General features: G+C 27.2%; 2 protein-coding genes across 6 annotated transcripts in view; both read left to right on the top strand.

The window, feature by feature from the left end:
• Window positions 1-4,583: 4,583 nt before the first annotated feature.
• Window positions 4,584-5,769, top strand: LOC100214520 (prohibitin-2). The gene is made up of 2 exons (XM_065814817.1): window positions 4,584-4,866; window positions 5,039-5,769. Exons 1-2 carry the CDS (start codon window positions 4,655-4,657, stop codon window positions 5,706-5,708), a joined length of 882 nt encoding a protein of 293 aa, XP_065670889.1. The 5' UTR covers window positions 4,584-4,654; the 3' UTR covers window positions 5,709-5,769.
• Window positions 5,770-5,905: 136 nt separating this feature from the next.
• LOC100212074 (all-trans retinoic acid-induced differentiation factor) overlaps window positions 5,906-27,107 on the top strand; it is a 40,534-nt gene continuing 19,332 nt past the window's right edge. For 2 of the 5 annotated variants that reach the window (XM_065814819.1, XM_065814818.1), the window contains exons 1-3: window positions 5,907-6,134; window positions 14,362-14,442; window positions 24,361-24,426. In XM_065814819.1, the coding sequence (XP_065670891.1) occupies window positions 5,962-6,134; window positions 14,362-14,442; window positions 24,361-24,426 (320 nt within the window). In that variant the 5' untranslated portion in view covers window positions 5,907-5,961. Of the gene's footprint in view, window positions 6,135-14,361; window positions 14,448-24,360; window positions 24,427-27,107 lie in introns of all 5 variants that reach the window. The other 3 variants (XM_065814822.1, XM_065814821.1, XM_065814820.1) reach the window with 3 other exon arrangements.

Below are 27,107 nucleotides of genomic sequence, written 5' to 3'. Positions count from 1 at the left end.
CTAAATGTAAAAAGTCAGTTCGAAGACGTTAAAACTAAAGACTTAAAAAGGGCTGTCTTTGATAACCCTAACGATCAACGATTAGATTTTTTACTTGATATAGCAAGTATGTTTGAAAAAATGGTTCCTAAAAAACAAGGACAAAGAGTAAAACAACTTACCAAAGATACTGCTCTTGCTCTTGCATACACGAGTAGAGGACTGGTTGAGTTAACTAAGCATCTCCTCAGCACTTCACACGAATATGTATGTCTAGGAAATTTTTCTAGTGATCCCATTGAAAAAATGTTCAGTAAGCTACGTCAAGGTTCTGGTGGAACATATTTTATTAATGTTCAACAAGTTTTACAAAAAGTAAACATTAAGAAAACAAAGCTTCTCCTTGATTTAAACACAGATTTTGATGGAATTCAAACATGTTGTGAACATGCTTGTTTGAAATGTGGATTTTTGCTAAATGATGACAATACCTTCAATGTGTTTCATAATCTTTCAAATATGGAGTTAGCCTTGTCTAAGTCTGTAAAAATGGCTTTAGTTTATATTGCAGGATACATCAGTAGAAATGATGTAGATGAATATGATACGCAGTTCTATTACAACGAATTTGGAGAATTTACTAAAGAAATCAACAGAGGAGGCTTGAAGATACCTGGAGACAATATGTGTCAATGGGTGATTTATTGCTATGTATTTTTTCATCACATCATGTCATCAGTTTGTAGGACAAGTTTTATAAATATAACAATGATGGTAGCAGAATTTTATGGATTTGAAAACATAGATAAGTTTCATGGAAAAATACTATCTAACATATTATTTAACAACTATAGCAAGCTTTACTCACCTCGATCGACAAAAGAACCAGCTTTAAAAGTACTTAAATTGTCACAAAAATGATCATTGCGGAGCAGAAATGTAAATGTATGTAAAATATGTTTTGTGAAGTTGTAGGGTTTGTGAAATTTGAAAAGATATTATTAAAGAAAAGTGTTGTTTTTTTTAGTAATCGATTAAAAAATGTTATCTTATTGTAAAAGGTTTTTAAAATAAACAGCTCTCAAAATTTGAAAACAAGCAATTTAGCAGCTAGTGTAGCGAATTTTAAATTTTAACTCAACTTATTTGTTTACAAAATTGTTTAAATCGACATATTTGTTTACAAAATATCCGCCTACAGTTTTTTTTTTTTTTTGCGCGTCTTTCAGGCCTGTTATTAAGTAGGCCGTGATTTAGACACAACCACACGGTAAACATAAAATTTGATAACTGAGTAGTTGTATCAGACGCATGCGCATAATAAAATCCCAAGCTTTCATATGGGGTTGTTCATAAATTACGTCACGCAATTTTTGAACGTATTTGACCCCCACTCGATACAAAATCGTAACACTTAAGAAGCAAGTTTTGTATGAGTCATCACAAAACCACCAACCCCCCCCCCCCTTCCCTCTTATAGCGTGACGTAACATATTAACAACCTCCAAGTATTAAATCACCGTGGAAAAAAGACAAACTAATGTTTTCAAAAATATAATTTTTGAAATTTTCAAAAAATTTCAAAAAATGCCTCTTTTTTACCCTGCTACCATTTTAAATGTTTCATGTAACATACCTAACATATGTTAAACATAAATGATAAACTTTGTAAACTTTACATCTTTTATAATGGTAGCAGGGTAACAACATCAGTTTTTGCCATGTCTAATAACATCTGTTCAACAACATCTACAAATATAATGAGGTGTATTAACATCTGAAATTTCATTGATGTCTAATAACATCTGTGCAAAAATTAAACGAATATTACAAATTTAGTTACATCTTTTAAATAATCAAAGTGTAATAACATCTGTGCAACTACATCTTTGGATTATACAGATGTTGTTATATTTTTTAAATTATCAAATTGTAATAACATCTGTACAACTACATCTGTAGAATTTAAGATGCATTAACTACATCTGGAAAAAAATATTAACTTATAATGCATTATTTTAATCAGATGTTATTAAATATAGAAATTTTTTCAGATATATCTACATCTGGAAAAAGATATTAACTGATAATGCATTATTTCAACCAGATGTAGTTATATATAGGATTTTTTTCAGATGTAACTACATCTAGAAAAAATGTTAACTAATGATACATTATTTTAACCAGATGAAGTTACATGTAGAAATTTGTTCAGGCATCTGAAGAAAATTTTTCCAGATGTCTGAAAAAATGTTGAATTTTCATATGATATTGTACAGATGTTATTAGAGTAAAAGAAAAAACAGATTATCTTGGAAAAAGTGTATAGTTGATCTACTCCACAGATGCTGTTGGACAGGTCTAGTAATCTTTAACCACGGTAATCAATAAAAAAAAATACTAAAATAATATTTGTATATATCATTTTGTAATTTTTTTTATTGATTACCATGGTAATCAATAAAAAGAATTCTAAAATAATATATAAAATTATTTTAAAATATTTTTTTTTTTTGATTACCATGGTAATCAACAAGATTTTATAAATTTTATTTATTACCATGGTAGTCGATAAATTTATCTTTAATTAAATATAAATGTAAAATGTAAATACTAAATGCATTAAAGTTAAAATTGTAAACTTATTTTATTCATAATACGAATTGTAAATGGCAGCCGTCGAATAGGTTTTCTACTGGTTTTTTCAATTATAAGTTTGAATCTTTTGGGAACCTAAAGGGAAGCCCGTCAAACCCCAAATTTTTGGCTCTGATAAATACCAGTAAAGATCAATGCAAGCTACTTTCATTAATTTTTCTACCATATATTAACCCAAAATATATAATCGTAAAATCCCATGCCCGTAGGCCCATACAGTACCCGTATGTCAATGTTGGCTGGGAAAGAAATTAGCTAATTAACACTCATAAAAGATAGAAAGGCATGTGCAGTGTCAGTAAATAGTTTGTTAGTAAAAAAAGGAGATGATAGCTCGTTTGAGCAACGACTATCATTGCATTCGTTAAAATGTGATAGAGTTGCAACATTACGTAGATGGGCCAGAAGCTCAACATTGACAGCTAGATCAGGTGTAACTACATTTACCATGTGTGTTTAGAATTGCTGTTGCTTAGCAAAATCGTTATGATCTGTGCAAAAGGCAAATCTTTTTTTTTTATAGTTGTCCATGACATGAGTAAGCTCCCTTTTTAATGAAAAACAAACTCCAAAAATTGTCTAAAAACAGTGCTAGGTTATGGTGGGGGCTGGGGTTCTGTAAATCCCAATTCTGAAGTTTTTTCAAACGAAAGTCTAACAAAAAGGCCTCAAAATGGTTTAACTTTTTTGACCCACACGTTTTACCTAATTACAAGCGTACTCAATACATCAAAAATAAAAGCTCGGTACTCGATGTAGTTAAGGCAATTTTAAAAGATTATAGCGTCCGTGTAATATTTTGTTGACTACGACATATTTCTATTAAATGATCAGGTCTGTGAATTATGAAAAGACGAAAAAAATTGAAACCGAAAATTTTGCGGTATCGTAAAATATAAATGTTTATATAGAAAAAACACAACCGAAGATTCTTCTTTTTTAAAAGAAAAAATCTCTTTAAAATCACAATTGCTTGTCCAAATTTGAATAAAATTTTAAATAAATATGTTTTTTAGGTGAAATGAACATTATAGTTTAACAATATGATCTGTTCTGATCGTTTATTGACAATTTTTCTTAATTAGAAGGTCTTTCTTGGTCGGAATTCTAGTTTTTTTGTGAAAATAGATCGAAGTATTGTGTTTTGATTACTACATATAGTTAATTTACGTCAGAACCGATTAGAACTAGGATCAATATTAAATTAAGGAAATTTTTCAAAATATTTTAACTAAATTCATGTTAACGCCGATGAGCGGAGTTGATCTAAAGACTCCTAAATGGTGTTCTTTAGATTCACTGTTACGGGTAGTAAAAAGGTTTTGAAAATTATATATAAAAATAGAAAAGCTTCTTTAAATATTAAATAAACGTGAGGAAAAAAAAAATTATACCATTTAAAGCTCTTGTTTGGACATAATACGCTAATAAAACCATGCTATTAAAAAAAATTTGAATAATTTGTAAATCGCTTTAACTAAACCGAGTTTACGTCGTTACGATAAACGATTAGCGATTACAAATAAACGATTAGCAAAATTAGCATAAACCATAAGCTCTCTAAAAGTGCGCGTGACAATACTCTTCAATTAATTTTTTTTTTTTGAAACAGGAAGACTCTTCACAGCCTAGTTTATCATATTATTTTGTTGTTTTTACTGCATAAGTTTACTTAATATTCATAAAATTTTGTATTTGTACTTTTTGACTTTTTATCAAGTGCTAAACTAAAACTTTTTTTTACTGATGATTAATTTGTTTTTACTCTTAAAACTAAAATAAAAAATCCCCAAAACTTTAAAATCCCAGAACCTCTGGGAGAAGTATTCACATTCGATTAAAGTTAATTATTTTATTTGTTTTTGTGTTAAGCATTATATTCGTTATATTAAAAATGATAATTACGAGAAATTACGAAGAAAAAAACATTGTTTCTTAAATTTTTACTGCAAAGATAAAATTTCATAAATTTTAATTTGGTGTTAATAGGTGTTAATATTATTTGTTGTTGCAAAATATGGCACAATTATTGAAAGATTTTGTAGCCAAATACTCAAATGGCTTTCCTAGGGGCTCTACAACTGGACTTTCGGTACTTCTTGGAGTAGGCTTGGTGGGTTTTGGGGTAAAGGAATCTTTGTATACAGTTGATGGTGGTCACAGAGCAATTATTTTTAGCAGAATAGGTGGTATTCAGAATGAGGTTTATGCAGAAGGCTTACATTTCAGGTAGTCATAATAAAATAATTTTTCTTTAAAAAAAATTAAATAATCGCTTTACTAATTACTATGATTTTTAAAATGTATTTAAAACAAATCAAGATTAAACAAAATTTTTTATTTAATATTGATTTATATAAATATTATTAGTTGAAAATTCTTTCATACTTTTTTTCTATAGAATTCCATGGCTACAGTATCCTATTATCTATGATGTTCGTTCTCGTCCACGAAAAATTTCCTCTCCTACTGGAAGCAAAGATCTTCAAATGGTCAATATTAGTCTTAGAGTGTTAGCAAGACCAATGGCATCAAGTTTACCGCAACTGTACCAAAGACTAGGTTTAGATTTTGATGAAAGGGTATTGCCATCTATTTGCAATGAAGTTCTTAAAAGTGTTGTTGCACAGTTTAATGCTTCTCAATTGATTACAATGCGTCAAGAAGTCAGTTTGATGATTAGAAGAGATCTTGTTGATCGAGCTAAAGAGTTCAATATTATACTTGATGATGTATCAATTACTGACCTCAGTTTTAGTGCTCAATACACAGCTGCTGTAGAATCTAAACAAGTTGCACAGCAAGAAGCTCAAAGAGCAACATTTTTAGTTGAACGAGCCATTCAAGAGCGACAACAAAAAATTGTAGCCTCTGAAGGTGAAGCAAAAGCTGCTATGTTATTAGGAGAGGCAATTAAAGAAAACCCAGGATATCTAAAACTAAGGCGCATCAGAGCTGCACAAGAAATATCAAGAGTGATTGCAAACTCCCAAAACAAAGTTTATTTAAATTCAAACAACTTGCTTCTGAATATTAAAGATACTGATCAAATTGACTTTGGATTAAAATAAACCTTTTTCCTTGCTCTCTTTGTAAATATGAGAAAATCTTTAACAAAGCTTATAAGCTATATATACTTGTAGTATTTTTTGACTTATTTTTTCTGGAACAAAAAAACTAATAGGATTTAAACTTTTATGCATAGTAATTCTTTTTTATATTGATAGATCTAATCAATAAGCTATTTATGTTTTTTGAGTTTTTTGATTTGTCTTTTTGCTTTGTAGTTTTTTTATTGAAACTTAAAACTGTTGGCATAGTAAAATGGTTTTCATACTTTTCTTTATATCTATGGTGAATTGCGACAGTTGTTTTTTTTGTTTGGATGACATTCAATCAAATGAAAGTAGGAATTTACTTGAGGAATTTTGTTCTAAAAATGAAGCCTTTAATCTGGATGGAAGGTGTTGCTTCAAAAATGGAACTATTTTGATTGGGTAAGTGTTATTAAAATTTATTAGAAATGTTGTTTGTGCAAAATATGGCAGGAAAAGATACTAAAAATGATCATAAAAAATTTTAATTTGTTTTTTTTTACTTATAAAGATCTTTTTACCATAAATTACATAATAATAATAAAATTGTTAAATTAGCAACAGTTAAGACAATTAAGGGGTTCCTGCAAATAAAATTCTGACCCTTTCCTTATCGGTTCTAGACAATTGTTGATATTTAGTTTGTTAGGTTTTGAAAAATGCATGTTCTCAATATTTCTGTCACTGCCTTTATATGTAAAATATGTTAGTATATTTTACAAAATGAGTGGTCAATGTCAATAAATTAGTTAAAAAGAAGAAAAAACTTATCTAACTTGAGTTTCTACTGTCAATGTTTCCTTCAGTAGAATCATCTAGAAAAAATCTAAATTTTAAAAGATTCAATTTATAGAACAAAATTTTACTGAGGTTTAATTATTACAATTAATTTTTGCAAATGTTTTTTTAAAAATTTGTATTTTTCTGTAAACAGGAAGTTACATGAGTTACAATTTTTTTGTAAAAATTAGTCAAACATTATCATTGAAATAAATAACTTATGCAATATATATACAAATAATGGGATCAACAAAAAAGAATTTGATATTAATATGAACTAAAATATTCAAATAATACTTGAACAAATGATAAAAAATAATCAAAAAGAGTTTAAATCAGGAGTAGCTGAGACTATCAGCTATTTAATTGAACAAAAAGACTACTTTAATTGTAGAAAAGCACAAGCTGTTAGACCTATTAATTTAAGTTACTTAATAGAGTATTACGGACAGATTTTGACAAGTAATATGGACTTTAAGTTTGTTACCATTGCCTACAACAACATTAATTAATATATGAAATAAATAAAATAATAACTTTTTTTTTGCAACCAGGAAATTATGTCAAGCTATGTTAAAATTAAAAAATTAATTATGAAAAGAATTCATTAGAATATGGATAATTTTAGTTTTAAAAAGTACTTGTTTTCATTTAGTAATAAATTCTGATTTTTTATTTAATAATTTTTTTTTATCTAAATGAGTGATATATTTTTTGGAAACATGATAAGCAGAAGTAGTTTTACGAAAAAAACCTATTTAATTCAAAGTTAATATTTTTTTCTTTTAGATTACAAATAAATTTTGATAGCAAAGTTTCATTAGAGTATCTTTTATGTTTAAAAGATTTTTTGTGGTTAGCATTACCTTTTTTTCATAATTCTTTATGAATTTTCAAGTTAAAGCTAACTTATTCATAATTAATTTCTATTAAAAATTTTGTGCAAATTATTAGAGGGAGGAAAATCTTGGTCTATATATAAATATGATAATTCAAGATCCAAAATTTTTTTTAAATTTGATTCAATTTAATTTGACCAATGTGTCCTAGTTAGCCTTTTGAAGGAACGAGTAGGCTAAAATATAATTCTGTAAAAAAATTGGGTTAATGATCTTGTATCAGCACATTCAAATCTAGCATCTAACTTAATTATTTTTGCATCGTTTTGTGTTGGGATGGTACTTTTACTTATTTTGATGTAAAAGCACTAATTAATTTTAAGCGTAAATTACTTTACATAACTCATAAAAATATTTAATTTACTTACATTTAAAAGTAATTCCTTTTTTTTACTTAAATTATATGAAATTTTTTTAATGAGTAACTGTTATTTGAAAAAATAATTTACTTTTACAAGTAAAAGTTATTTGAATTTTTACTTTTACTTGTAAATGTAACTTACTTTTAATGGTAAATCATGTAAAGTAATTTACTTTGGAAAGCAATTTTGGTTATAATTATGTAAAAAAGTTACATAAAAATGTAATTTACTTTTTAAATGTAATAAAAGTTATTTATGAAGTAAACTTACGTAAATATAATATTTAAAAAACATAACACCTACTTTACAAAGTAAAATAAAACTACATCATAACAACAAATTACTTTTGCGTGTAAAAGTAACTAATTAGCAAAAACTGCTTACATAAAAGTAGTTTGAAAAAAATTGTTAATTACAATTACAAATAAAAGTAAATTTTTTCTTTGAAATTTTATACTTTACTTCGTAAGTAAGTAAAATGTAAGTTGTATTATTTATTTTCTTAAAGAGCATTCATTTCGTGCTGACTTAACATAAATTTTAAGATAGGTAACATATTCAAATCCATTGTTTGTTTGAGGGCAATTCTGGGTAATAGTTCAGGTAACACTCTGAAGTGTTTGTGGTGGGGCATAGGGAAATGATTATTTTTCATGTATATCATAAAGGCTAGTTCTACTATAATTAGGGGCAAATATAGTCAACATACAAGTATATACCAGTAGTGTAGAAACGAGCTCCCTGTCACATAAGTGCCAATATGGGCTGCTAAATGATCATAGATCAAATGTTTTGTCCAATACTGTATGTATATATATACATATATATATATGTATATATATATATTTATATATGTATATATATATATATATATATATATATATATATATATATATATATGTATATATATATAATATATATATATATATATATATATATATATATTTATATATATATATATATATATATATATTTATATATATATATATATATATATATATATAAATCTATATGTATATATATATATATATATAGTAAATAGTCATTAATGTTACATAGATAGCTCTAACGCCAACATCAACTCACCACTAATTTCATTAATATGCTTCATTTGCTAACTAATATAAAGAGTTTTTTCAGAATGTTATGAAAACCGGGTCATTTTGGGAAACCAGGTCAATATTAAAATTGCAGTATCTTGTCAACCACTCAACATTTTCAGCTGAAATTTTGTGTTAACTTTTCTTTTCAACATGCAATAGCCGAAGAAGTTTTTAAAAAGTTTGAGAACCCATGTTTCAAAACTTTTTATTTTTGGGTGATTTGATGCGTAATTACCCTTAAGTTAATTTACTCGAAAAGTAGAATGATTTTGTTGAGAAAAAATATAGATAAATTTTTTTGAAAGCTGTTTTAATTAAATAACTTTGATCTTTGCTTATGTTTTTATATTAATGAAACACATTTAAATAAAGTAACAAATCACTGCTAATGGTTTTTAAAAAAAATAATAATGTACATATTTTTTTAGATTTATATAAGTATGTATTTTTTATTATAAATATCTTTAAATAAAAAAAATGTATCAACTTTTTAAATAAACGATTTATTTCTTTTTTCTTTTTATGTTACTGCGAAGAATTGTTAAGAATCTTTTTTTAATAGCGTTTTTAATAATCAATTGTTAGATGTAAGTTGTTACTTTATTTAAAAAGGGTTTTGCATAATATTATATTATATAAACATTAGTAGAGATACACCATTCAAAGTTATTTTTTCCAAACATAATTTAGAAAATCTTATCATTAAAGTTTATTATTTATTTTAGTTGAGTTTTAATTGTTTATTTTTTTATTCTAGTTTTAGTAAAGTTATTTTTATTTTATCTTTAGTTATTTTTATTTTACAATTATTTATTTGCTTTTTTTGTGATAAGTTTTTTTTAAGTTTCTTCATAGTTAAGTTGAGATTATTACAACAGTTAAGTTTCTCCAACGGCCTTGTATACCTATAATAACAGGCCTTGACATCACGCAAAATGCCTTAAAAACTGAAGGCCGATTAAACTTTTACTTATATTGATATGTTTTTATATTAGGTAAGATGTAATGGTCTATATTTTCTAATAAAAATCTCTAGTAAAGACGGAAATATATAGAAGAAAAACCAAAAAATTGTTAGAAGATAATTATATTTTTTTTTATATTTCAAATTTCATTAAGAATATTAATGTAATATTAAATAGTATCAATAACAAGCAGAACCATAACAATGTATAAATCTTTATATTAGAACGATAACTGTATTTTTTTTTTGCTTACAGAAATATAACTAAAAAAAAACAAAACAATAAAAATCACCAACAATAAAAAACACCAACAAAAGTTGATTCAAGCAAAAAAAAAGTTTTATTAATATATCTCAACTGAGTAAATATTTACAAATCCAAACATACTGAGAGACACAAAGGCTAAAGAGAAATAAAAAACATAACAAGTAAATAACAATTAATTACAAACTAATTTTCACATAAATTATGATAACTTTAGTATTTTTGTTTTAGATTCTTTGCTACTGCTGGGAGTGGTAATTAGTGAGTTATTCTTTAGCAGAATATTAGAATATATTCTGCATTGTTTTTTTGTGATTTTAAATTTATATTTAGCTGCAATGAACTGAAACTGAGTAACACAAAATGTTCTACATGAAAGGTCAGTAGCACCTTGAAAAAACAAAAAGCAAAATATTGACCATTGGACAAGAGTATCAGAAGGAATTTCAATTCTGCCTCTGTTTATGCTATTCAGATAACTTCCATATTTATGGTAATAATTGGTAGTGTCATCATAAATTTTTATTTTGCTTTTTTGCACATAGTTACTAATGTAAACTTTAGCCACTAATGTAGATTTAATAACTGAGCTTTCAAGATCAGGTATATTATCCAGAAGTTCTTTTTCATCAGTAGAAATATCTCTAAAACATGTGTCACAAGTATAACCATCGATACCATCAGCAGGATTGTCAAGTTGTAATATCAATTTAGTATGTTGAATATTAATTTTTTCAATTACAGATTTAGCGTTTATAAAGTAAGTACCTCCAGATCCCTGTCGAAGCTTAGTATGTCTTATTAGGTTGAAAACCTAATAAGACATACTAAGCTTCAACCTAATAAGACATACTTTGCTCCATTACTCAACAAAGTTGAGTAATGGAGCAAAGTATGTCTATTGCATTGCTAGTATCTAGCGTAAGCTATTTTACACGCTTACCTGTAAGTTTCATAAAATTTGACAGTTCAGCAATATCTCGTAGCAGTTGTAACTGTTGATCACCAGCTGAGTGGATTTCTCCACATAATTCATTTCTTAATCTAATGCCAGCACTAGGTGCTTTGACATTAACAACATTCCAAAAAAAAAAAAAATTTCAAAAAATACAGCAGTACCTTCAAATGCTTTATTTTCAATCTCTGGATGCGTTCTTAATACAGCTACTGTTTCTTGGCAAGTAACAGACAAACAAAACTTTACAGATTGTCTCTCTTTTGGTTTTGGATAAACTGATTTAGCTGTAAGTTTAGAGAGTTTAAAAAGACTATTGCACTCAGTTTTATATAAATTTTCTAAATCACTCTACTTAGCCAAAGCCAGTTCTTTATTGTTCAAAAATTGAAGTTCGCCAGTCTTTTCTGTCAACCAATTGTTTCGTATAGATTTTAAGAGATGCACATAATCATACAATAAATAAATACCTGATGTTGTTAACCATGGTTTACTATCAACTGTTTTAAACATTCCAAAAAACCTTTGACTTACACGGTAACCATCAGTAATTATTACCAGTCAGGGTTACGGTTAGGGTTAGTGTTACTATTTTCAATATTATTTATTGTATCAACAAATTGTTGACATTGAGCACACTGAAATTCAGAGGAAAGATTTGCAATAGGTTGAGCTCTACATATAAATTCTGGACCTCCAAAAAGACATTTAATCATAAATGATAAAATTGTTTTAGCTAACTTTACAGGGTAGTTTACTGCTTGACCAAACAAAGCACCTCTTTGGTAAAGTAATGAAGCTTTGACATAAACCTCATCAATTAGTAGTATGGAAGTTCTTTTCAATGGATCTAAATTCATAAAAATGCTATTTACGAAATTTAGGTCCTCCATTGAGCTTATTTTTGAAGTCAATTGTGTTAAAGTCCTTATACTTGGTAACTTGTAGTCAATACACAAACGATCATATAAACTTTGTCGCATAGCAAAATACTCATATGCTTTACATATAATATCTGGAGTATATAAAACTTCACCAACATTAACTTTTCTTATAGCATTAAGGTGCTCGAATAGAATATTTGAGTGATACGAACTTTCTTTATTTTTTAAAAAACTAACTGCTTCAAATAAAGCTGGATTTGTTTTTATTAACTTTAATTTGTTTACAGCTAAAGATGAAATATTACAAGTTGTGCCATTATGGTAAGCTACAAATAAATAATCATCAAAAATTTCTAAAATAAATAATGGAACACCAAGTTTGTACATTTTTGATTGTATGTGTAAACTTTTTTTATTAAACCAGAAAACAATAACATCGTTATTATCATTTAACAAAGATTGAATATTGTCAAATATAAGTTCATCCTCTTTTAGAAAATTATTTAACTCATCTGGTAAAATGTTTCGAAAACCGCTTGAAGTTACAATTTTTCTAACTTTACTTGCTGGTGTGGCTAAACAACTAGGCAGAATATTTTTAAAAACAGATGGTGGGTTTAAAGGTGGTTGCCATATTTGCTTTCAAAAGGTACATCATTTGGCCAATGCAGTCAACATACTGCTGCATAGTCTGTAACAATAAAACCAATTCTTGGGATAGCATCACTCCATCTTTTTTTCTCCTCTGGATTTTATTGGGAATTTATAAGTTGATATTTTTGTTGTAGTTGAGTGGTAGTTCGACTTGCAAAGAGGTACACGTCATTTTAAAGGCATTTTAATAATTAAAAAAACTTATCGTTTGACAATATTATTACCTTACAATGTAACGTCTTGAACCTTACAATGTTAATGTCTTGAAGTTGCGCTATCTAATTTATAAATCAATCAAATTTTAAAGATTTATTAAAAAAGCACAAACACAAACTTTCGTCTAATGTTAAAAGATGAAAATGTAAACACAGTATTAGAAATCTGCCTTTAGTTAAACAACTTTGTTGTGAGATGTCAATGCCTGTTATTATAGAAGGCCGTGGTTTCATCATAACTATTTTTTCATAGTTAAGTTGAGATTATATTAACAGCCGTGGTCAAGTTTTCAAAATCAAATAGTATTTGCATATTCGTATTATGACATGAAATCGCACAACTTTCTGGCCAAGCCTGTATAAGAAATCATAAAAGAAACATGTCAAAAAAACTTTTATTTATCATCTTGCAATAGCAAGAATCTTTATTTAGACATTTTCTGATGGCAAACGATAACAAAAATAATTACTTTATTTTTAAAAAAAATTCAAAAACAAAACAAAAACTTATTAGCTAAAAACAAGTACGCAATCAATTTTTTTTTGTTTGATTAATTTTATCAAAAAATAAAAAAAACCTTATTACAAACTTACAGTAACAGTTTATTTTTTTACATTTAAAAAAAAAAAAAAATTATAAATATAACTCTATTATTAATTTTTTTGCTTGAATTTACACTTGAAGCTATTCTTGAAATGTCTAATTTGCTAAGAACTTCTCTTCTAATTCAACTCTCGAACTTAATGGCCATTATCTTTCTTCCATTCCAATTAAACAGGTTAACCCATTGTAAGACATTCAAATCACTCCAGCTTCTGTTGCTAAAGTCATATCTCCATTAAACTCTTCTACGACTTGTGGTCCAAACAACATTCCTGTGACAAAATTGTTCTCCAGAACTCTCTTTAATTTTCTCTAAACTATTAATAAGTGTATGACTGAGTCTTGTTTTCCTGCCTGCAGGAAAATAGCATTTGTTCGAATTTTCAAAAACTTTGGTGAACATTCTGACATCTCCAATTGTCGTCCAATCAGTCTTCTTTCTGTTATTAGCAAGGTCTTTGAGTCTTTGATAAACAAATTTCTCACATCCCATCTTGAGTCAAATAACATGCTGTCAGACAATACAGTTTTGGATCCTCTCACTATACGGCTGACTTGCTAACTGCTGTGACTGAAAAATTTTATCACGCATTAGATGGAGGCGGAAAGACTAGGGCTATTGCTCTTGACATATGCAAAGCTTTCAACATAGTTAGGCATGTTGATCTTTTTCATAAGCTTGTTTTATAAAATCGCCCAGCGCGATATTTCGCGCTTGTTATACTGAAATACCTTATCAATGAGCGCGATTATGTGCAGTCTTCAAGAGCAAAGTTGTCATGGGCCATCCATAAATTGCATATGTAGGTATGGGAGGGGTTACTTCAAAGCCAAGAAAAGCCAGAGGTATAAAAAGAATATGGCATGAGTTAATGAAATTAATTTATTGTGACAATTGAATGAGAATCAGATCAAGTATATTTATTAAATTTTATTATTTTTAGTGTTGATCTTAGCAATTGTAAGTTACAAAACCTGGACATGTATCGGAGTAATTTATTAGACATTCAGAATATTCAATGGCTGTATGGTATTTTTTTTTTTTGGCTTTAAATTTTTCGTTGTTTTGACAATGAAATTTTTGTTTGTTTGTTTCAGTTTATGAAAGAGATCCCAAACCTCCAAGACATTGTGTTTATATTAAAAAGAATGATAAAAAAAAATGTTTGGACTAAATTTTTTTGATTAAAACAATAGAATAAATGCATACCAAGAAAAACTAACTTTTTTATTTTTCTCGAAGCTCACCTTCTCGGTTTTGTTGTAGGCCAAAAAGTCAGCATAATATACGCCACAATTTTCAGACTTAATGTCAATGATTTTTTTGTTTGTTTACATCATGGATCCCTTACACAAACAAAAAAATCAATGATTTCATGTACTGTAACTCTTAGAAATAAAATGCGCTTGAATAGATTATCAAGTCTGTAGATTGCGGTGTATATTATGCTGATGTTTTGGCCTACAAAAAAAGCAAGAAAGCAAGCTTTGACTAAAATAAAAAGCTGGTTTTTCTTGGTATGCATTTTTATTTTGTTTTAATCAAATAAAATTTCGCTCAAGCATTTTTTTTTTTTAATTGTTTTCTTTAATAAAAATACAACATGTCTCAGAGGTTTGGGATCACTTTTATCACTTCTTGTCATTTTTCAATTTCAATATTTACTTAAAAAGTGTTACTGCTTTTATAACTTTTAAAATATTAGAGATAATTTTGTTCTGTAAAAATAATATCAATACCAATAAAATGTTTTATCCTATGATATTTTTATTTCTTTTTATTTTTGATTCACTTTAAATATTAGTTATTAAGTTAGGAGTTACTTTAAAAAAAATATTATAGAGCAAGGAAATGGTTGACAGAAGACTTGAAAAGTTGTTGAGTGTATTAGTCAGGAAAATATGAAAATGGGAGAGAATTGTGATTGTAGAAATACACTATTTGTAGAAAAGAGAAAGAGATGCAACTCTACGACGATAGAACATAAGCTCAAGCTCAACAGATAGCAAGCCTTCCCAAGAAATGTGTATGGTGATATAGCAACTGCCCAAGAAGGTGAAAACCATTTAATAGAATCAGACTTGACTTGTAACCAACAAGTAATAATTAAATTTTCCATTCCTGCCTGAATCCAGGATTTTACACAGAAAGCACATTTATCAACTGAGACATAAAAGACATCAGCCCAAGGACCATAACAAAGAAAATCACAAAAAGAATCCCAGTCAGCTTTAGGGTAGTATTAAGTAATGCGATGGTAGGGAGAGTCTGAAAAAGAAGTAGAAGTTGAAAGGTTTATAGAGATCATCGCATAGTAAAAACCACCTGAGGGATAAAAAGGAGAAACTGAACACAAGCTAGGATCAGAGGAAAAATATAAATCAAGGAGTGGAGATAAATGATTAGGGTTGTCAGGAAAACAAGTCACAAAGTTAAATCTGAGTTAAAGATTAAAAAATGCAGAAGTTTTTGGTTTTAGTGCCAGCAGGGTCAGTGAGCGGTAAAGTCACCAATGAAAACCATATTGGCAGAGGGGTAAAAAGAAAGCACATGGTCAATTTTATCAGAAATTTCATCCAAAAGAGTGCAGTCTTCGAAAAAAGAATGATAAAGATCAAAGAGAAAGGTGATAGAGTGAAGAGTTGCTAAGTGCACCTAAAGGAGATGTACATAAACGAATGGTCAAAGGATTCAAACCTGATTTCATGACAAATAAGTGAATTTATGCATATTTGTACTAGAGATGGGAAACAAACCGAACCCGAACCGAACGAACCGAACTAGAACCTTATCTACGACAGAACCGAACCGAACCCGAACTTTAGTTGTTTCTAAACCGAACCGAACCCGAACTTTAAAACTGTTGTGAACAAACCGAATCAAACCAACTGTTCTTGCCCTAACCAAGCTAAATAGAGGCTTGAAAAAGTGAAAATTTTGCAATTCGCACATCACTACAATACATAACATGCTACATTACCTAATGTGTAACATACATAACATAATTCATTACCTAATGTATAACATACCACGAGTTGAGAATTATTTTGTTCTATCTCTCATATTAAGTGTTGGAAGAAAATGAGTTAGTAATTTTAGTAATTAATAATTACTTTTAAAATATATTTTAATTTTTAAATTTCTTCTAAATAATTTGTTTAAATCAAAATTATTTAAAGCATAAGTTATTATTTCTTTAAAAACTAGCTATAATTTTAAGTAATTTTTACTTTTAGAAAAAAATGAAAAATTTTCTCCCAACGTTTAAAATGGGAAATAGAACAAAATAATTCTAACCTCGCGATAAGTCTACAATTCATAACATTACCAACCAAAATGGAAATGTTGTTTCTAAACGTTTTCAATATTAAGGTGTTGTTGATGTTCTGAGTTTTTATTCATATCTTAGTAATTAATGATTGCAATAATTACATAATATTGTAGTAATAATGAGTAACAGTAAATTAACTCGTAAATGGACTAAAAAAGTGTTGGAGAAATTGATAACAGACGGAGCGGCTCGCTTAGTACCTGCATCATGGACAAAGAGTGAACGCTGGACACGCTTCCGTTGCGTTGAAGTTGGGGATGAGGTTTGTAGCTATACTTACTGCATATAAAATTATTTAGTTTTATAAATATTTCAATAAATCAATAATCACCTGCATCTCTCAGGCATTGCATATTGCACACAATGCCAAACTGAGCAGCATTCAGGTTTGATAATTAATTGAATATCAAATGCTAAATAGAGACAATTGACCTTAGTTATAATACACTTTATTTGATTTTTGTATAACTGTGAGTAATCATGTTATGATCAACAGGTTGTCAAGGAGTTTGCCGTTTGTAAGCAGTGTGGATTATGGTTGTCAGTGCCAATTGGTCATACTACAACTTTACAAAGACATAATACATCACACATCAATAAGATCAGTTCAGAACCTGGACAATTAAAAATGTTAATCCAAAGAGAAATATTCAGTTAACAGATAGAATCTGTTTACCCCTTAAAGTTTCTCAAGTTATATAAATTAGGGCAGATTTTTCAAAGCTGATGTATGCAAAAAAAGCTATAAAAACAAAGCCAACTTTTCTACATGTTCTAAAATATTTTTTAAACATAAAATGTTTTTTGAGATTAGCGTTTAATAAAAATTTTCAATGTTGTTTAGATAATTTATTTAGTGAATGTTTTTTAAACGTGTAAAATGTTCTTTGAGATTAGTGTTAACTAAAAAAGTCACTAATTAAAGTTAAAAATTAAATAAATACGAAGATAAAGCATAGATTTTTAGAAGATCCTTTTTAAGGTTTTTAAAATTTAATAACATAGCTAGAAAAGTTTTATTGATAGATACCGTTAAGTATAAAAAAGAGATGTAAATATTATCCCAGAAACAGACTAAAATTTTGAATTTTTGTAAAAACCAAAAATTGAAAAATAATTATATGTTAAGAAGTATTAAACTGCTTTAAAATCAATAAAAACAATATTTTACAATTTATGTTATTTACACTAAATAATATTCACTAAATAGATTTATTATAAAGCTATACAGTTTTTATTATTGTTATTACTCAACCTTTTTTGGGATTAATAAAATACCGATTTTTTTGTTTTTGCAATATTTATATTTTATATAAATATTATGTAACACGTTCTAAATATAAGCAACTTATATTTAAAACTAGTTATAACTAATATCTGTTGTATTTTTGGATAAAATGTTTAAAGCCTAACAAATATTTCAATACTTCTAGATCTAATGTTGCTTAGAATTTTTATTTTAAAAAATCATTAAATTTTTTAATATTACTGTATCTTGAATACTAGTTACTGACTTAGTTTTGATCTAAAGGTTGAAATAAAATAATTTCAAAGCAAGGTTTGAAATTAAAAAAATATATATCTTAAAATGCCCAAGATAATAAAAGCCAACATACAGTAAGTGACAAAGGCCCCGTCGCAGCTAAAAATGAGACTTTTTTCAAACCCCGTCCTGGCAAAAGGATTTAGCAGGAATTGATAGCCAGCGCTCGAAAAAAAGTTATAATGCTTTATATATTATAATCTTATGCTTACATTTACTATTTATTAAATAGTTACATATATTTATATATTTTCAAATTCTAATTTACTTCCAACAAGGTTGCAAGCAACCACTATTAAGTTATGAGTTAATTTAAAACAGTAAAAATACTAGGAAATGGTTAGCTGAAGACATAAAAAGTTGTAGGTTATATATAAAAAAAAAACATGAAGATGACTAAGAGTTATAAAATTTTTTATAACTATTTTTTATAATGTGCATGGAAAAAATCTTGGATTAATTAAAGTTTTTATAGCGTGAAGGGACAGATGCAGTTAAAGGATGCAACTTGTTGAATAAGAAATAAGTAAGAATGAGTTTTGATTTATCGTAATAAAGATTATAGCTTGTTTGAGCATTGACCATAATGGTATTTATAGAAAAAAGACAAAAATGCAACCTTACAACAATGGGAGAATGGCTCAAGCTTGGCACATAAAGCAGTTTTAGTTACATTTACTATGTGCTTATAGACTTTGTCTGAGAGTAAGAGAGTTGTTATTCAAGTTGAGTCGTCAGCAAATAGGGCCACTTTAGATTTAGTAAAATTTTCATGAAGATCAATATTGTAGATAAGAAAGAATACAGGAGCAAAGATACCCTTAAAGTTACTTAAAATAAAGAAGAGTGTAGGCCTTCAAGAATAACTTTAATACTGCAGTTAGATAATAATTTTAAAACCTTTATACAAAGAAACTAATAACAAATTGAAGACTAATCGTAGGACAGTTAGAGATGTCAAAGTGTTTTTTAGAGTTTTGTAAAATTGGAATCACTTATTTAGCACTTTTTAAAAGTTTTGCAAAGTTTGAAGATTGTTCTGGAAAATACGTTTTTAAGACTATGATGGCTATCTTGTCTTAAAAAAATATCCTTTTGTTCAGAAGGAAGGAATAAAAGCTTCTGAGATGCACTTCATGCATACATATTATGAATATAAACATTTGATGTCTTTTTTACGCCCTGAGCTCACTATGTAGTATAATTTGTTAAAATATGAATAACCTTTGATCATTAAACCGTGCATCATACATTTACCAGCATAACATCAATATAAAAATATTCTATAAAACAATATATGTAAGAATGTTTCTATATATTATTTACTTGATGTTTTTTTTTTTTAATAAAGCATATTAAGAAATGCTATTAAAGGATAGTATTTTGCAGAATTCAAAATTGTTTATTTAAATTTTGATTTTGTTTGGCGAGACTGTAACTGTTAATAAAGCTTATAAAAATAGAAATTCAATAGATAAACTCATTCAACAAATTAGTTGACAACAATGAATGTTTGTCTACTGTTTAAAAAAAAATTTCTTTAAAAAAGCATGAGAGCTGCTCGATTTTCGCTGCTTTGGCTCCACTTCAGCTCCACGGTTTCAGTCTCTAATCATCTTTCTTTTCACTTTGAAATAAAATGAGCGAAAGTTTAAGATTTCAAGTTGTAAATAATTTCCTTAAGTGTATTCCTTTTATTTGTAAATGTAAATTATTGTTGAGAAGGTTCTATGAAATTATTTTTCTTTTTCATTTTAAAGCAGTAAAATACTACTTTAACATGTAATTATTTTTTAATTTTTGATATTGCAATGTAATGTAAATTGGTGGGGTTTGATATTGCAATGTAATGTAAATTGGTGGGGTTTTATTTGCATCTTGTTGTAAAATAGAAAAAGTGCATCCATCAAAAAAATTTCTAGCTTCGTTAATAAGTTCAAAAGCTCATAGTATTAGTATTTTTAATTAATGCTTCATTTTAGTATTTATTTTATCTTTATCTAATTAATCAGTTTGTTATATTTTTAGTAAACGCTTATCTCAACATTTTATAAAAAAAGTTTTTTATTTGAATTAAGCATTTTTTGTTTAAACAATTTTTTATTTATCCCCCTCTTAAAAGAATCTATTAGTTATTGAGTCTTGTAGAAAAATCTTGCACTATTTCTTTAGAGCCAGCATCTCCAAACTTTCCAAAAAAATATGTTTTTCACTATTGTGACATTTCTAATTGTTTTTTAAGTTTTTGAATTTTAAATATATATCTATTTTAATAAAGTGTTAAAATAGCAGTATTTGGATTTATTTTTTCATGGCAACAATTTTTTTTTCAAGTTTTTATTTGACTTCTCAAGGCTAAGGGGGCAACTGTTGTTATAGAGGTCTCAATTTTTTTTTTTAGTTTTTTCACAACCTATTAACTTATAACTATCAAGTATTAACCTTAAAAAACAAGATTGCTGCAGGTAGGGTTGGGAATACCGGACCAAAAATCAAATACCGGTATTTTGGTATTGAAAATTTATAATCCCGGGATTCCGATATTAAACCGGTATTATTAGATTTCCTTGAATAATACAAATAAATGAATAATATAATTAAAAAAAGCTATATTAACTTATTTAAAGAATAAAAAAAGAAAAACTAAATTCATTAAAATGTTAGTTATATATTAATTATAAGAAAAGGAAGAAAACATAAATTTTTAAGGTTCTACTTTTTCTGCAGTTGGTTGTTAATATAAGATCTCAGAAAACATAGGTTGTTAAGCGAATTATCTCCCATCCTTGACCGAATTCTGGTGCAAATTAAGCCAGCTACTGAAAAAGCTCTCTCTGATTCTAAACTGGTTAGTTAAATACTTAGCAAATAATTATATATTGAAGTTAAGTATTTTCCTCTTATGCCATTTGTCTCAAAAAATGACATTTCTTTTTTTATTGAGCGTGTGAGATCTTTTTAATTTCAGTCAATTCCACTCTCAGGTAATCTGGTGCAAATTTTTTTTGGTATTGCTATCTCCAACTTTTCTTTTAAAGTCAGAGAAATTTCATTTCTTTGATCAACTTAATCATCATCGACGTTGAATATTATATTTGTGTCTATTATATTGTTGGTTGAAGTAGATGTTGTTGCTAAAAGTGCAGCTTCATAATGCAAGTTGGCCACACCCAGAGGTTGTATCTGTGAAATAATAACTTTTGCGATTGCAGCTTTGGTAATGATCGGAAATAATTCATAATCTCTATTGATTTCATCATCGCTCGGATTTTCATTGGAGTATGCATCGTGTAAATATTGCAAAACACTTGAAATTTCTGTTCGTCTTTCAAGAATATGTACTTTTAAAGCTGCTTTTAATTCATAACTTAATGAACATGGATGGCCAGTTATTGATTTCATCATAAATTGAATAGCAGCATCTGCAGATAATAAAGTTGCATCTTGTCAACAGATTGCTTCAACTGTAAGCTTAATAGGAAGTAAAACTGAAAGGATATTTGACAACATTTCACACTCTGCATCTGAAAAAAAAAAGTGATTTTAAATCTATTAGACTCTTTGCAATCTTTTAATTTGACAAAACGTTCTATCATAGATACTAAACTATTCCATCGTGTTGAGTCTAAAACCAGAGACAATTCTTTCCCAAACTCTTCTTTTACATATTTTTGTAGGACTTTATCATTTTTTGTAGGCGAAGAACGAAATATTTTGACCACTTTTCGAACTTTTTGAATTAATGGTAATGTTTGCTGATGTACCAGAAAAGAAGAATTATCATCATTTTCAGTGGAGATTATGAGTAAACCATTTTCATAATCTTCATCAATTAATTCATCGTCATCTGTGGAATTCTGCTCTTTTTCAAATCTGGGTGTAGGAACTGATGTAATGTTGGCATCTTCATTATACAGACTATCCTCATTATTAGGTTTTTTATAGAGTACACCGATAACAGCCAACTGAATTCCATGCGCTAAACATAGCTGCTAATATGCTTCGATAAACCTGCCTACCTTTGTCAAAACTGCAGCGTCATCAGTGGTAATACCTACAATATTCTTGATCAAAAGCCTAAAATCACTTAACCTATTGTTGACAAGCTCAACACATTTTTCTGCAGGAATTGTTCCAAAAGTACAAATTAATCCTAGATTCCAAATTTTTTTTGTCAGAATGGACATTAATATTTATGTAACGTCTATTTCTTATCGATGTCCATTCATCGAAAGTTATAGAAAATTTGTTTTTATTAGCAATTCTGCTTGATAATTCTTGATAATGATAAACCATCACACACAGTTATCCTAACTAAAATAGCTGGCAATGAATCATTCATTTTATCGCTTTAAAAAAAGTTGTTTATAGGTTTTGATGTCTGTAAAAATTCTGAAGAATCTAAAACAGTGGGGCTACCTACATCTCTTTTTAACAAATTGACTTTATGAATTGTTTTTAAATGGGTATGAAGACCGCTTGTAGAAACTCCATGTGTTTTTTTTTATTTTCTTACACAATTTGCATTTAGCACACTGTCCTGCTTTTTCTCTTACAAATTGAAACCATGGCGAATTTTTATCATTCGCTTTGGAATGCTTCTCAAAATCTTGAGATATGAAATATTCATATCGGTATAAAATACAAATTTTCTAAAAGGTAATAAAATGTATAATTTATAATTTAACTTACCGTTTGGAATTTTATATAATATTTTAATTTAACTAAAAATAACCAATATCATATATGATATTGGTATATATATACCCACATTTAATTTTGTACAATGAATTTTGTTTCTATTTATAAGATCAATTAAAATTTTAAACTTTTTGAGCTTACGAATGGTGAAATTATTTCGAATGGTGAAATTATTTTGAATACCGAAATAGTGGTGTTTGACTTTTTTAATACCGGTATTTCGGCAACTATAAATTGTTCCAAATACCGGGATCCCGTTATTCCCAACCCTAGCTGCCGGTAGAAACAAGTCGAGTGTCATTCTAATGATTTTAGTGTAGATCAAACTTGAAACTCAATAGAACAATTGCTTCTGAATTTCACTCCTTATTAAGTTTCTATTAATTTTTTATTGTTTTCCCAACCATTTGCAGCTTATTAGAAACCTAGCTCTGTCAATTACTTTTAAAGAAAATAAAATTTTGAAAGTGAAATCTTTTTTCCTATAAAAAAAAAAGTTGTCTTTTAAATGTGTTAAACAGGCAGGCTTGACTAATAACCTAAGCACAATAATAACTTGTGTAAATATTGTGAGAAATGCATAAAAAATTTCTGCCGCAGCATAGTGGGCCAGAATTGTCTAAAATTAGCAAAGCTATTTATGGGTCAAATATAGAGATATAATACATGTTTATTAAGGTTTTTGGGGCCAAAGATGTCATTTTTGGGCTCCATTTTAATTTCGGAATTGTCATGACGACACAAGTGGTTATTTTAGGGGTTGTCAAGGGTGGTCAAGGGGTTTCTCTATGGTTTTTTAAATGAAATGGGACATGTTGTATATCTTAATATAGGTAACTGCTGTAAGGGAATTCAAATTTTTAACTATATGAGTGACACCTAACCTTATTTATGTGAGTTTATAAAATATTATTGTAAATTTTTATATTTTATGGTTAAATAAATGGATTTAAAAAAAAAAAAAGTTTCATCTTTTACTGTATTTGTTCTTTCATGCTCTAAACATCTTTGTCTAGTTTATTTCTCTGCACTTTAATGCTTTGGAACTTCTGTCTTCATATTTTCCAGACTCATACAATTTTTAACTTTTTAAGTCATTTGTTAATTATTTTCTCGCTTTTTAAAGCTGTTCTTTATTTTCTAATAACTATAAAATTAATAGCAATTCTTTTCAGTCTAATTGGGAGTAAATCAGTTTTAAAAAAAAGCGAAGCATTGAAGGTATTGTTCCTAACCCAGACATTCAAGTTGTTACTCTAAGCCAAAATTTAAAACAACACTTATTGACCCTAGCCTAAATATTCTATTTGATTAATCTTTTTATAATTGAAACTTTATAATATTAACTTACTTTATTTGTTTTATAGTGCAGTCAATCAAAATCCAAATTTGACCTTAAATAATTACAGAGGATTTATAGAACTCTCACTGTTGTAAGTATATTTTTGCAATAAATTTCAAATAAATATCAATCTTATCAAAACTTTTACATAATGTGTTTCATCAATAACAATTGCGGTAAAGGTTAGCGCGCGCTTCATAAGCGAGAGTTCTGAGTTCGATCCCCACCATGTCCCTGGTAGTACCGCACTCAACTTATTTCTCCGCAGCGGCCTTGTTCGTCAAGTTTTGTGTTTCGGAGTTATAGAGTTGAGAGAGGGTTATAACCACACTTAGTAGCGTCCTCATCTGTAGTGGCCTTCTGGGCCTTGAGTTGGTAAATTAACAAAAAAAAAACAATTGACATCATCAGGTATAAAAAATTTGTTATTGTTTCTGTATATAAACAATTTTTTTTAGCTTCATTAAAACTTCATTAGTTCTTGGCTAAACAACATTTTAATGTCTATAAAGAAAGTTTATTCGCCAAACGGATATAATTGTAAACAATAAAATCTTTATACACGAAAATGTTTATAATAAAATTTTATTTTCAGTATCGCAACATAGTAACATTTCAGAATTTTATTTTTTGAAATAATGATAAAAAACCAAATTTCTTTTGAAACATAACTGTTTTGCACCAAAACTTGGGAAACAGTTCTTAATGGAAAAAAAAAACTTATAAAGTGGGGCATAATAAATATATTTAGTTATGTGTTATGTATAAAATATATATAATTAGCTAAGTAACTAAAATACTAATTATTATATGATATTCTTAAGTTTCGGTTGTAAACTTTTATAAATAAAATACATAAACTTGTTGTGGATAGAGCATTGCCCCTCACTCCCAAACTCAAAATTTTAACTTTTATTTAAATATTAAGTGTGTACTAACACACCTAATATTTAAATAATAAAAGTTAAAATTTTTATAGTTATAAATAGTTAAAAAAAAAAATTTATAGTTATAAATAGTTAAAAAAAACCTTTAAGTATATATAGATATATATATACATATAGATATATATATACATATAGATATATATATATATATATGTATAAATTTTTGAAGAGTCATTTAATAACATTATTTTTATTGTTAAAAAAAATGTTACTATTAAATTATTTTTTTATAAATGTTATTTATAAAAAAAATTTATAAATGTTATTTATAAAAAAAATTTTACTATTTTTTATTAAATAATAAATAGTAACATTTTTTTTTTTTGAACAGTTTAATGAATGCTTTCGTGTCTTTTCTGTAAGTGCATATTTCGAAACACTCCTTTCTGTAAGAAATAGTTTTGCAAGTATTCTTTTGAAGTGATTTGTTTTGCAAATTTCTTTTTGTAAAGTGTTATTAGGGATATATTATTTATTTTTTATATATAATGCTTTATGGAAATTGAATTTGCAAATGTACAACTTTTGTGATAACAATTTAAAATAGGGAAGATAAAAATGCAAAATTTTTGTTTTTCAGTAAACATTCCTAGTAATTACCAAGAAATTTTTTAAAAGATTATATAAAAGGTGTGGTGTAGTAAATAAATATATTTGTAATTAAATATATTTGTATATAAATGTAAAAATAAATAAATATATTTGTAAATAGAATAAATGGCAAGATTACTAAAAAATTATATTGTTATAGTAATTATGTATATTTTTAATTGTGTATTACAGTGTGGAAAATAACAGCCAGTCAACTGTCAACAACTGGCTAAATGACTAAATTTGCTATTTTGACCTTCCAAAATAAATTCTTGCTTGTCATGATTGACCGGTTGAAAAAAAATCAAAATTTTGAAAAACAAGTTTTGACAAATAATCAGAATGTAATTTTAAAAATACATTTACTAAATTTTCATAAAATCATTGAAGTTTTGAAATGTGTTCAAAATAGTTTACGAAACCTACTTTAATTTACTTTGTTAATAATAATAAATATGATGTAAACTATATCTATTCATTTTTTTGCTTTATTTATTTAGATTATTTTCATTTTAATTGTGATAAAAATCTTTTTTTCAAAATGATTTTATGAAACACTACTATAAAAGTTACTAATGTTGCGTAAAACAACATTTTCACTAAATGTATATATTTTTTTTAAATCCTATTAATAGGAAAAAAAAAAGCATAAGCATGCAGTTAAGTTTATCTATAATTCATTCATTTATTGCAATTTGTACGTAACTAAGAACATTTTTTCCACAAATAGTACTTTAATTTTTTCTTTTTATTCAATCTTTTCATTTGATTTTCTTATTGCAATCAATAAATTATTTTTAAATAAATTTAAAATTATCAATAGCGCATTTGCACTTTTTTTTTATTATTAATGAAGGAATCAGTTAAAGCATATGTTTAAAGATATTTTTTTAGTAAAAACTTCTTTTTATGTAACATAAGCAGCTGTTATAGTAGTATTTCACAAAACAATTTCTTTTAGTATCAAGTATTCAGTTTAAACTTTAAAATATTTTATAAAAGTTGTTTTATATTTTAAAAAAAAATCAAAATAAAAGTATTTAGGTGGTATCAAACTTTCTTTTTTAATTGAATGGAAATCTGTGAGCGCGGTTTTAAAATTATTTTAAATTATTACCATTAGCTGGTAGTTTGAATGTCAGTTATTTGCGTTTCCATTTAAAGATGCATTGATTTTATTTAAAACTATCGTTTTAAAAGGAACACAAATTCATTAGTTTTCAAGCATTATTTG

The sequence above is a fragment of the Hydra vulgaris genome, chromosome 12 (assembly GCF_038396675.1).
Source record: "Hydra vulgaris chromosome 12, alternate assembly HydraT2T_AEP".
In the NCBI taxonomy this organism is placed as follows: Eukaryota; Metazoa; Cnidaria; class Hydrozoa; order Anthoathecata; family Hydridae; genus Hydra; species Hydra vulgaris.
The sequence above is the reverse complement of the archived record's forward strand: the minus strand, read 5'-3'. Positions and strand labels throughout refer to the sequence as shown.

Coding starts and splice junctions, on each gene's coding strand:
- LOC100214520 (XM_065814817.1), top strand. CDS start 4,655: ATGGCACAATTATTGAAAGATTTTGTAGCCAAATACTCAAATGGCTTT. Junction 4,867..5,038: donor GCAGAAGGCTTACATTTCAG/GTAGTCATAATA, acceptor TTTTTTCTATAG/AATTCCATGGCTACAGTATC.